Genomic DNA, 12,525 nt, shown 5'->3' with positions numbered 1-12,525 from the left:
TTATACTCTTATTCTCACATATGATATTCTATACCTCAACCTTAATATATTTTTATATGAAAAAAAAAAACCCTTGAATATATTTTTATTTACCAGAAACATTTTGCTCTTGCTGTGCTCTTCTAAGCTCTTCTTTTAGTTTTCTTAACTGTTCTTCTTTGTGTTTTGCCAGAGCTTTTGCATTAACAATTCTGCATAAAGAATAAAGAGGAAGCCATTATTTGTGTGGTGTCTGTCATTAGCTGTCACTCTGCAGCTTTAGTTGGTCTGTTTTGTTCCACAAAAAATGTCAAATAATAGGATGCAAATATAAGAGGAACACGCCCCCTCCCCCCCCAACCATATTCCTGCAGAGTCAAATTCTCAGGTGATCTGCAGGTATGGAGTTGTGCCCCACTTCCCACTGTCGTGGTGGGCAGGGGGTGCCTCACCTTGGTAGCCATGGCAGTGTGGCTGGCTCAGGACTCCTGGTGGCAGCAGCAGCAGCACCACCAGGTCTCCCTCTGCACCATGCCCTCCTGTGCCAGATCCTGCCCGCTGGGTCAAGAGGCAGCTCCTGCCCAGTGCTGATCCAGCCAGGCTACAGCCCTGTGCCTCACTGTCAGTGCAGTGCAGAAGTCTGGGGAGGGTGGGAGTATGTGGCCCCCCATCCCTCCCAGTGTTGCCAATGGGCCTGTGTGGGCCATCCCCAAGCCCTGGCCTCCCAACCCCACTTCATCTATCCAGCTGCCAGGGTGGTTCCCACCAGATGTAGATGCACATGGCACCCCCTGATTCTAATCACCCTCCCACTGCTCCCCCCCACCCCCCCAGCAGCCTGGGAAACTGCCAGTCTGCCAGGGGAAAATCTGCATTTTTCTTCTTTAAAGGGGAAAACCCGTGTTTTTTCATGGGAAACCTGGATCCCTGGTGATAGTGTACCATACCATGTGCATCTTGGTTTTCAAAATCCCAGATCTGCCCATGTTCCTGAGGTATTTGAAATTGCACATGTACTTCTAAACCTCAGACCTGTAGCTTCTACATACAGCATACAGGAAGTTAAGCATGTATACCAACTGTAATGACTCCACTTACTCCCGTTCAAAGAACTTGGATTGCTTCATTCGTTCCATGTCAGATTTCACCAATTGAGTTTTGAGATTATCAATTTCTTCTGTGTACAACTCAGCCCTTTTATTTAATTTAACCTAACACATTGGGTGGGAGGAAACAAAAGTCTGGTGAGAAAAGTCAGAGCTGTCATTAGTTAAAACAAAATCTCATAAGTGTGCTGCACCCATCTATTTCTTAGCCATTCAAATCTTGCTGAATAAGACTCTGTATCAGAAAAGTTAAACTCTCTACATTACTAGGCAGCAATTGGTCTGAATGGCAACAGAATTAGAGTACTGACTCATACATCCTGTTTGTAATGGAGTTTAAAAAATGTACATAAATTGTTTTAATTTTGCATAGAGAAAAATTTTGGCATGCAGCAGCAACAGCGCCACACCACTTAAAGTCCACAGCTCATGCACACAATCATTTTGATAGGGCAACACCACCAATCATGTTATCCTTGTAGATATCAGGGACAAATATCACTGCTTATACCCTGTAAAGTGCTCTGGATATTTCAGGGAGACAGCTTTCTGTACCTTACTACAGAGCAATTAGCTTGCCTTTATCACTGAAATCTATACAGAAAAGGCAAATATTGTATCGAGATAACCCTATGGCAGACTCGCACACTGCTGTTTGTGTAGAATTTAGATTTTTAAAACAAAACAAAAAAAAATTGCTTAGCTAAAGGTTGATGAAGCTACATGTATGCTGGCCTCCTTTGCTTATTGGCAGTTTGAGAACTTTCTGAATATCCGTTTAACATTCATGATATTTAACGATCTACTTCATATACAGGGCACATAGTGCTACTTGAATATTCTCAATATAAGCAGTAGGCACAAGACAGGGCAGCAAGTCAGAGAAGCTTAAACTTTCACAGGTGACAATCTACTTCAGCAGATACATCTATCTGACCAACGAGGCTTTAAACATGTGCCTTCTGTCTGACCCAACACCAGCAGAGCTGAGTACCTATCTCTATTATATGCATTAGGAACTGTACTGGTATTGAAGAATAAAAAAAGAATACGAGCTTTAACTTAAAAGTTCAAGATAATTTGCCCTGGGAATATTTCAATGTACTCCTGCAAAGGCTATGCTGCTAACTTCTAATTAGAAGACTTGGAGTAAATCTCAATTTCTTAATGCTGGAGCTGAACCTTACACCATGGTGATGCATTCTTTCCCCTCTTTCCATATCACATGGATTACACTAGTTTTCAAGTAGTGCCTTATCTTCACACTAATTCACAAGCTAAACAAAAACATTTAAAATATTTTGCTTTGAGAGCTACCATATTTTACAGTAAATATAAACATACCTCAAGAGTCTGTTTTTCTGTTAACGTACTTTTAAGATACTTCTCGGTCTCATTTAATTTAGCATGAAGTTGAGTAAGTTCACTTGCAGCACTTCCCCTTTTAAGCTCTGATAGCAAGACTGCTATTCTCTCTTCTTTCTTCTTGACATTTTTTTCCATTTCAATTAATGTATTTTCAAGCTTTTTGACTTCTGCTTTCATTATCTTTCAAAAGAAAGTCAAATCAGTTATTCAAAGTTACTAGAACCTCAGTAGTTACACCACAGTAGTGTTGTGCACTCATGATGGCAGCTGCTGGGGACAAGGCCAAGTATTGCCTCACTGCATACAGAAGCTACTTCAGGTCTTCAGAGCTGTCAGCATAAAATCTTTTATTGATCTCGTACCTTTAGGCAATAAAACATGCTTAAAACCTCCAAAAAACAGTAGAAAGATGACTGTATGCAAGTAACAGCTACCCACCTACACTACAAATGGGAAAGCATCTTACCAGACATGTTTTCATTTTTGCCCTGTAGCTCAAGTACAACTGACAGAACGAGGAGCAACCATCTCAAGTTGCAGCAAGGGAAGTTTAGGATAGATATTAGGAAGAACTCCCTCACTAGAAGGGTAGTAAAACACTGGTACCAGTTATCCATGGAGATCGTGGACTCTCCATTCTTGAAGGTTTTTAAGACCCAGCTAGACAGAGCCTTGGCTGGGATGATCTAGCTGAGGACAGTCCTACCTTGAGCAGGGGGTTAGACTAGATGGCCTCCTGAGGTCCCTTCCAACCCTGATTTATATACATACCTTTGTCTGCTCTGATGCACTGGATTTCCAGGGCACTGAAGCAGGCTCAATCAATCGAGTCTGTGGTACACAAGAGCCGACGTGCCCCACACTGTGTCATATGCATTTATATAAGTGGCAAAATGTGCATCAGCACATAGAAAATGGAGGCGGCACACTTTTGAACTACAATACATTGAAGGCGCTTTTGGGCTTTTTGCAATTTATACAAATGCATGCAATGCAGTGCTGGGGGCACATGTGTACAAATGCCCTATGATTCTAAGTATTTGCTCATTTCTACAGACAGTTATGGTCTGATGCATCACCTATGTTGTATCATATACAACTTCAGGGCTCAAACAGTATATTTTCTGTTTTCTGAAGTTCCTCTTACAAATAAAAGATGACCAGAGGTGTTTTGACCTTATGCCAAACTCGTAACAACCTTTAGATAATTATATAACTATGCAGCCTAGTTGCTATCATACCATTAGAAAGCATGCTGAGTTTGTTCCAAACCTTTAAAATGTTAGTATACTGTGTACTATTGAAAAAAAAAAAGTCTAAAGCTTCAGCCAAAATTTATTTTTTTACATTCTAAATCAGAGGCATGAGCCTCTCTCTCCCTGCAGGCCAGGTGAGGGGCACGGGGTTGGTTTGTCTGTGGGCCAGAGTGGACCCAAAAAACTAGTCCCACACACTGAACCCAGTGCACAGGTCTGGTCAGTCTAGCATGAGCACTTCATGCAACAAATGCCACTAGCTTTGTGGGTAGCATGCAACAGCCCTGGTTCCAGTATTGTGCTGCATGAGGTGCACAGGACTGGCACAGGACGTGCACTGCATGTGGCTGCTACACCAGACTAGATTTTTGCGCTGACTCTGGGGATGGTCTGAGTCAGACAGCTACAAAAGTTAAGATGAGTGCAGTCTGTGGCTTGTATGGCAAATTTATATTCACTGTTAACTTAATTTATTCTTAGAGACTTTCCTTTAGTTTAAAAAAGCATGTTCAGCTAATACACAAAATAGAAAAAAAAAAGTCTCTGATGTCCTTATTTCAGATTCTCTACCTTTACATCTTGTTCGGTGGTTTTTAATTTGTTGCAAAGTCTATAGTTTTCTTCTTCTAGTGCAAGATTAGCAGTGCTACAAGATGCGAGCTGTTCCTTAGTGGTCTTCAATTCCTGAAGCAGGTCTTCAGTCTTTTCTTTTCTTTGTTTCAGTTCAGTTTCAAAGTTTTGGCAATAATCGGCAGTTTCTTTGTCTATGTCCAGTAGAGCTTGAAAGCGTGGCTAAAATAAATTAAAATAGTGCAGTGAATGTAATTATATGAAACTGACATTTTAGAAATAAGATGCTGTAAAGAAAAGAACAGATTCCAAGCAAAGATTAATTTGTGGATCTGGAGTTCATAATGTACAAACATGGCAAAGACTTCTTCATCCCTCAAGGAGTCTTACAGCATACAAGTTATGATGAAATCAAGGAAAAAACATTTCTTGCTCAATAATACTGAAACAGCACAATTAGTTCATAGTGAGAGGTATACAGAATACATTCTAGTAAGTTTCAGTTACAAATTAACAGTTCCAGTTAACATTTATCTTACTTTTTCCGCAACCTAAATAATTTAGATGACAGATGCTCACCCATTTAAAGGAATGGCAGGGATTATTTCCTTTAAAAGGAAAGAGAAGACTCTAGGTTTAGAATATATTAACTTCTCTCTAGATGCAAGTCTGATCTTCCAGAGATTAAAACGACTCTACAAAAAAGTGCTCCACTAAAAAACCTCAGCTCTCTTTCTATTCTCAAAGTGAGGCAGAATTAAAATGTGACTTGTTTAGTTTAACAAAGCTATTTAAACTTGTTTAAGTTTAGATAGAATTTGTCCACAAATATCAGGGATAGAAGAAAAAAAAAGTGCTATTCAAACTGAAGAACAAGGTTCTAGAATACCTTTTCAACCAGAGGGGAGGGCAGAAAACCTAACTTCTTTGAAGACAGAGTTTAAGAAAATTTGAAATGAGGTTACTCTTGCATTAAAAAAAGAATATTTAAATAATATAATACTAGGCTTTAAATCAAACAAGATCTTTAGAAGTAGGATTCAAGAGACTAAAAGAGAACCTTCTTTACCTGCCAGACTAGCAAGATAGAGATAAGTGCCTGGATCAGGCCCTGAAGTTATGCACACATGTACTCCTAAGCATGCCGAAGTCAGAGGGATATTGCTCGCTATATTTGGGGGGAGGGGAGGGGAAACCAGAGCAAATAACCTCATGACCTCCCCCCAGACAAACCAAGTCTTTAAAATTTCCAAAAAGTTCTTGCCGTAAAGACTGATGTAACATGAAAATACTACAGTAAGCTAGATGTTTTTTTAACCTATTCAAATACCCTCTCAGAAAAAGGTAACATATTGCTCTTGTATCAGTCTTAGAAACACAAATTGTAACCATACTAAAAAGAAATCTGAGCATTCTTTAAAAACGTTAGCATTCCTGCTCTCGAGTCTTTCAGGGCCTTCAATGTATAAATTTTTACTATTATTTTTAAATTGGACATCAACTTGAGAGAGATCAAATCTAGTAAGATCATGTAGTGTAAACATAATTTAAAACAAAGGAATTAAAAAAAAAAATCAAATTGGCAATGACTTGCCTTCACTTCAGGAGTCCAAAGATTAATCACTTTTAAAAGCCTCTCATTCTCTTGCTTTATCCAATCTTTAAGTTTTTCAATGTCACAAGTCTCTGAACACATTTCCAAGAACTGAATTGCTTCTTGCCTTGCACACTGCTCCTGTTGCAATTCATCCGCTAAGCCAAGAGCTTCAGTTTCCATTGCTGACACATCTTGGAGAATTTGCTGCATAGAAAAAGAGTAATGTATCAGTTTGAAAACTAGTGCAGCCTCCATTAACATCAGCTCAGGAGGTATAATTTACAATACTATTATAAATGCACTATTTGCTGTTTACAGAACGTGCATCTTAGCCAAGTTTTAAGCATATTCTAAACTCTACCTGCTTTATCGCTTCTCTCTTCTTATCAAGCAGCTCCATTTCACACTTGTTAACAGTGCCATAGTAGTTTCCCTTCTTCAGGCAAGTACGGCTGAACAGAAACTATTGTTGAGAACAAGGAAGCATCAATAGATTAATATTAATTCTACCTTGCATCTAGATAAAGTGCTAGATAGTTGTAGCACTCCATGGATCTGGAAAAACTAGAAGTAGCATGTAACAAGAGGTTTATTATAAACAAAGAAATCAAACCCAAATAATGAAACTCATGCCAGTTATTCCTCTACTATATGACTGTAAACCTGTACTTTACATAGCCCCAGGCCACTGGTTCTCAACCAGGGTGCCATGAACCCCCTTCCCTAGTCAGAGTGCACTGGTGCTAGTGCTGCTGGAGCCAGGTAAAAAAAGTGCAGAAACTCTTCTTGTGCTTGAAGAAGGGTGTTCATACCCAAAGGCTTACAAAGAACACAGTTTTTCCAACTATTTAGCTAGCTGGTCTACTCAAAGATCCATGTCTGCCCAAGCACTTTGTGCACAGCCAGGCTGGGAGGGGATGTGGCACACATGCACTTGCCCACCTCATTAGGATGCCCTGATGAGCCTAAAGCAGACAACCCTTTCTAGACTGTCTCTCATTCCCCAAGTAAAAAAAGTTAGCTTATAAGTCAATGAAGAGCACTCCACAGGTTTAGAAAAAGCCCTGTGGCCATCAGTACAAAAACAGCTCTCTGAACTTTGTGAGGAGCAACACTCTCATCCTAGTACCCATGGACACTTGCATATCTGGATCTCAGGCACTGTCTGAAGACCTGAGCACTCATGCTTTGGATACAGCCCCAGGTCAGTGACTACAGATTTCCTTGACAGCTCCTTGGGATGTCCCCCTCACTCTGACCTTCAACTAGCCCTTGGGATGGTCCAGAGATGAAAAGGCACCCTTTGAAACGAGGTTCCCCCACCTTTCACAACACAGTGAAATTACTTCTACAAATTGCAGTCAAGAACAAGACTGAGGGTAGCCCCTGTCAAAAAAGTGCATAGGTCTCTTTAAGCCTAGCAGCCCACTGAATTTCTGATTAAGGCACACATTTCTACAGTGGCTACAGGAACTGGAGGAAGGAGCAAGCTACTGGCTAAGTTAAGGCATCACAACAGTAGTTCTCAGCCAGGGATGCCACCACATGAAAAAATAAATAAAATAAAATGGGGAGGAGTGTCCCGACTAAAAAGGTTGAGAATCATTGTCCTAGACAAAACAGTTTTGCATTTTAAGAGGTAGTTTGACTTGACTAACCCCATTTAGTCACATACCACACACACCTTTATCCTCCAGAATCAAATCTTCACATTGGGGTGTTTGTCTCGAGTGGGGAAGTTGATTTTTCTTTGGTGACATAAAAGCATGCAGACAGCATGGTCTAATGGCTGTCAAGATGGCTGCAACTTCTCTCCTGCCCCAGCAAGAAGGGGCAGAGTCTTTTGTTAACTCTAATAGCTGCAGCAGCTATTGGCTGAGCACTGTAGCTTGTGCCTGAATGCCAACTGAACTGGATCTGGGTGAGGATTATGGAAACACTCATTTATAGGAGCTTATATTAAAAAATATTTACAGTAAAGTAGTGACAGTCTTGATACTATCCTTGCAGGTTCTAGGGCCTAGCATTGTTGCTGTCCTGCCATACCAAGACGTTCCTGCTGCCTCAACTAGACTGCTTCTAAAAAGGACTCACTCTACATCAGTCAGACATGATTCTGTGGGATTTCCATCCCCCATTCTGCCTTCCAAAAAACCAAAGGCACATATCTTATTTGGGGGTAAGTGGTATGCAAGAAAAGATGGTTGCTTTTGCCTATTAGAGAGAGTATACAACTTTAATAAGCTAAATGAAAAATATGGAAGGAATGTATTAAGAATCATAAACATGAACATCAACCAAAAACAAAACGCATTATCCTATTTACTTGCATACCACCCTTTCCTGCCAAAATTAGCCTTCCAAGAATCTACTTCCCCACTTTCTACCCAGAACAGAAGTATGGAAATGCTGGAAAATGGTTCTGCTCTTCCTTCTTTTTCCTGCAGCATCTGTATGGAGGGAGGGATGATGGTTCAACAGGGGCAGATTCAAGTGAGTACACCTGCAGCCCTCCACTTCTCATTCCTACTCCATCCAAAGTTTAAAACCAACTGTTTGACAATTAGAGAGTGTCATTTCTGTTCAGGAAGTACCGAGGAAATCCCTTGACTTAGTGGGTCAATCTATTCTATACAAGTCCTGCTCCATAGGTGTTAATAACCCTTGCTCCTTTTTAGTAATCTTGATGGTTCACTTATCAGCTATGCTGTCTGATAGAAGAAAAGAAGCCAGGAATAGCTATTTCACAACCTTACAGCCTGTTTTTAGCCTTTTTTCCAAAAACTTAGATCTGCCCACGGTATCCAGTCTTTAGCAACAGCTACATGGCTTCAGATTTTGGCTGAGGAGACTAGAGCTGCTGAAAATTCAGCTGTGAAAAGGTTAAAACAGCTGTTGCCTCAGTAGGAGAGGGAAGCTAAGGTGAAGATCAAGTGTTCTCTCTACTCTGTGGCCATAACTAGTATATGAAAAGAACTTTTACAAAAAGATAATGGGAAGGGAACTGCTATTTACTATATCACTATATTGATGGACCTTTTCCTAGTGTGATGGGGATCCCCAGAAATAACCTAACTATTAAGGTCTTGAATCAAAACCTGCCACACTGCAAGACTCTGCAAGAGAAACACGAAACTTTAAAGAAAAACAGAAACATTTAAAACCTCTAAAGAAGAATGTTTACGTAAAAATCCATAATTCAAATCTTGGACCATCTAGCATGCAGATGAAGTTCTCTTTGGGTAGTTAGAGTTAATTGACATTCAGATATAATACTATTCAAAGCAGCCAAACTATGCTCATAAGTTAAAATTGAGAAACTGGTGCCATTTTTCCAGGACCTATGCAGGAATTAGAAATCAATTTGCATTCTATGGACATGCAGAGCAGGGCAGGATGTTTGAAAATAAATTCTTACTCCAATGTTACATATTACTTCTTGGTCTAGTTGCAACTACACAGTACTTTAGCAGCACCATTTGTAGAACGGTGGAACAAAGCAATGAAACCAAGCAATGGGAAGCAATCCAAACAACCACAGTTTGTAATTTATACCTGAAGTTTCTTCAATAAACTCTGGAGATAACTGCTTATTCTCTCATTTTCAGTCTGAAGTCTTTTAACTTGTTTAGCTGGTTCAGATGAAAGCTGTTTTACAATCAGGTCTATCTGTTCTTTCTGACTGTTGAGCTGAGTCTCCAGATAAAGAGACATTGTAGTGAAACAATCATATCTCTTCTCCATCTTCGGGAATTTCTCCAAAAGTAACTACGTTAAAAACACAAAATAAACCCCAACAAAAAGACAAAACCAAAACCGGATTCAGAAATAATACAAAACATTAAGATCAAAGCCACTAGCCTGGTGCTGTCAAAGAAATGTATAGGTTTTAAGCACAAAGAAAACCAAGTTCAGCCATTACTTACCTCATGGGATAGACAAATGTGATAACACAAGACCTAAAAAGGACACCTGATGAAATGGAGTAGCAGATTTAGAAACCAGGGCTGGGCAGGTTGTAATAAAACTGTGGAAATGATTACCACAAGATGTTGTGGGAGGCTTTAAAAAAAAAAAAAAAAATGTAGCCAAGTTTAAATAAGTAAGTGGATTAGAGACATTCCTGAAGAAAAAGGTCCACCAGGAGCTATTAAACATCCTCTGGCTCAGGATATCCCTAAGCCTATTTTTACTAGGAACTGGGAATGTGTCGCAAGGAATGAATCACTTTACACATGTCCCGTTTTGTAAACACTTCCCATAAAGCAAATGATACTTTCCACTGCTGGGAGACAATACTAAGCTAGACAGACCTGTGGTCTGATCCAATATGGCAGTTTTTATATTTAATGCCATCAGCAGAGACAGCAATTTAGCAATTCTTAGAAAAAGCAAACCCAGATTAAACTCGTATGCTTTCAAATAAACTCTTAAGTTTTTTCTTCATAATTTTAGAAGATGTTGCAAGTCTTTATACAATCTGCTGTACTATCAAGTGTCCTGTATGTTTCATGAAAGACCAAACCTCTTCCTTGGCTCTAGTTAGGAAGATAGATTCTCCAGTGCTTCATACTTCCCTCCCCCATGAGGGAATAATACCATATTTGCTTGAATCTAAGACTACCCTGAATTTAAGACAATTCCCCAATATACATTTTCCATGTATAGAATCTGTTTAAGTGTTATAGTTTTCCATGTATAGAATCTAATCATTGGAAGGTTGTCTTTGATTCATCCCCTACACTGTTGCAGTAGGGCAGACAGTGGGGGAACAGATGGTGTGCAGAGGTCAAGCAACTTGTCCCCTGCTTATGGCGCACTTCCCTAACCCCCCCGCAGCCTCAGCCCTGCTTCCCCTCCTCCCTTCTCTGCACTCCCCCTCCCCCTGCTCTGTGGCTCACTGTTTCAGCCTGGTGCACTGATCATGGCCCTAGCCCAGAGGTGGGAAGGGAGAGGGGGCAGGTGGGGGAGCAGAGGCTGTATGGGGAACTGCAAGGGTGTGTGTGGTGAGGGAGATGTTGCAGAAAAGAAAATGGCAGGGTTCAGAGGTGGCAGTGGGCAAGCAGGCAGCAGCTGCAGTCCTGACCCTGGGTAAGGGGGCTAGAGTAGGGTTGGGCAAAATATGTTCCAGAGGGTCTTTGTCCAACCTGCAATGGGTCCCTCTGTCCCAGGGCCCAGGCACAGTCCAGCTGTGGCACATGCTGCTGCCCCAGCTCCTTTTTGCTCCTGCTACTGGCTCTAGCCCCATGGTATCAGTGGAGATGTGCGCTGCACAACTGTGACCCTGCTAACCCCCTGCCTGTTCTGGGCTCGCCCACCCAGGCTCAACAGCAATGGCATAGGACAAAAGCTGTTGCTCAGCCCAGGAGGAAAACGGCCCCTCCCCCTGCTAGCAGTTTCCTGCTGCAGCTGTCTGGAGCCCACATATGGCTACCCTGTGTCTGTCTTGTGCTGCTACCGCTGCCCCATGCTGTGCTGGTTAGCCATCCCTGGTTTAGAGGAAGACGATTCTGTCTTGTGATACTGGGCTTGATTACCCTCCCAAGGTTCCTTCCAGCCCTATTTTATAGTTTCACATCTATTAACTTACTGATATTTACCTTTACTTCCAAAGCTTTTGCGTCCAAGCTGTCAGAATGAATCTGTTCTTCATTATCTGGTAGATTTGACTGAACCGCCACATCATTCAGTTTTTTCTGTTTCAATTCGTCTAAGGCAAGTTCCAATTTCTCATTTGTTTCATTGCACTGAAAAAAACCCATGTGCAGAAGTATCAATCGAAACCTTTTTTTTTTTTTTTTTTTTAAAATAGTAATGACTCCTGTTAGTATAAAAATATTTGTAACCAACCATGTTAATAGCTTTCTGCAGGTCAGTCTTTAGTTGGTCTCTCTCAGATGTGATACCTTCAAGTATTTTTTGAAGCTCATCTTTTTCTTGATTCATTGATGAAATCTGTTCTTGAAGTTTAAGAGAAATATTGTTTTTTTCAGCCAATAACTGATCTCTTTCAGAAGAGATATTCGTCAGTGCATCAGTTACTTGATGGATCTGTAGAAAAACAATTAACACAAGATTACTATTAACAGGTCCCATTTTGTAATTTTTCATGCAAAGCATTCTCTCAAGTAAATCAAATATGGAAGAGGAACCACAGTTTCTAAGAAATTATTCTAATGTAGCTACTTACAAGAGAATTAGAAAGACATTTTGGAGAAGTGAGCTTTGCCTACCCAGAAGCATCAGAGTAAGAATTAAAAAGGTAATTAAGCTTACATTAGCATTTCAATTTTGCAGACCTAGTTTTAAAACCTCAAGTTGGGTCACCAGGGAAATGAGAGATGGAAGTAGTTGGTTTAGTGCAGAGCTGTCCAGCTTGAACGGCAAGGAGCCGTAGGCTCTCATGTCACACTGTATGGGCTGCACACTATGCCATGACTGCAGCAGCCCCTTGGCCCACACAGAGACAGGGGGAGGAAGCAGAAACTGTTTTTGTAGTTTTACTGGCCTCTTATCTATTGTAATGATGAAAGATAAACACAATTCCAAGAATATTTGCAATATCTTTGCAGGAGACAAATACAACTTAACTGTTAAAGGTTCTAACATGAAGCGTGGCTCTCCTCTGGACTCTCTCCAGCTTCTCCAC

The 12,525-nt window shown here is 40.7% G+C and overlaps 1 protein-coding gene across 1 annotated transcript in view; it reads right to left on the bottom strand.

Annotated features, from left to right (window-relative positions):
* Nucleotides 1-12,525, bottom strand: part of LOC109321860 (centromere-associated protein E-like) — a 31,707-nt gene that overhangs the window by 3,754 nt on the left and 15,428 nt on the right. The window contains exons 6-14 of the mRNA XM_019552623.1: nt 11,727-11,997; nt 11,477-11,623; nt 9,432-9,644; nt 6,238-6,339; nt 5,874-6,080; nt 4,280-4,501; nt 2,430-2,633; nt 1,078-1,190; nt 94-191 (exon numbers count right to left, since the gene is read on the bottom strand). Of these exons, the coding sequence (XP_019408168.1) occupies nt 94-191; nt 1,078-1,190; nt 2,430-2,633; nt 4,280-4,501; nt 5,874-6,080; nt 6,238-6,339; nt 9,432-9,644; nt 11,477-11,623; nt 11,727-11,997 (1,577 nt within the window). The remainder of the gene's footprint in view (nt 1-93; nt 192-1,077; nt 1,191-2,429; nt 2,634-4,279; nt 4,502-5,873; nt 6,081-6,237; nt 6,340-9,431; nt 9,645-11,476; nt 11,624-11,726; nt 11,998-12,525) is intronic.

Source organism: Crocodylus porosus, unplaced genomic scaffold, assembly GCF_001723895.1.
Source record: "Crocodylus porosus isolate Cpor-Errol unplaced genomic scaffold, CroPor_comp1, whole genome shotgun sequence".
Taxonomy (NCBI): domain Eukaryota; kingdom Metazoa; phylum Chordata; order Crocodylia; family Crocodylidae; genus Crocodylus; species Crocodylus porosus.
This window is presented reverse-complemented; position numbering and strand designations above follow the sequence as displayed.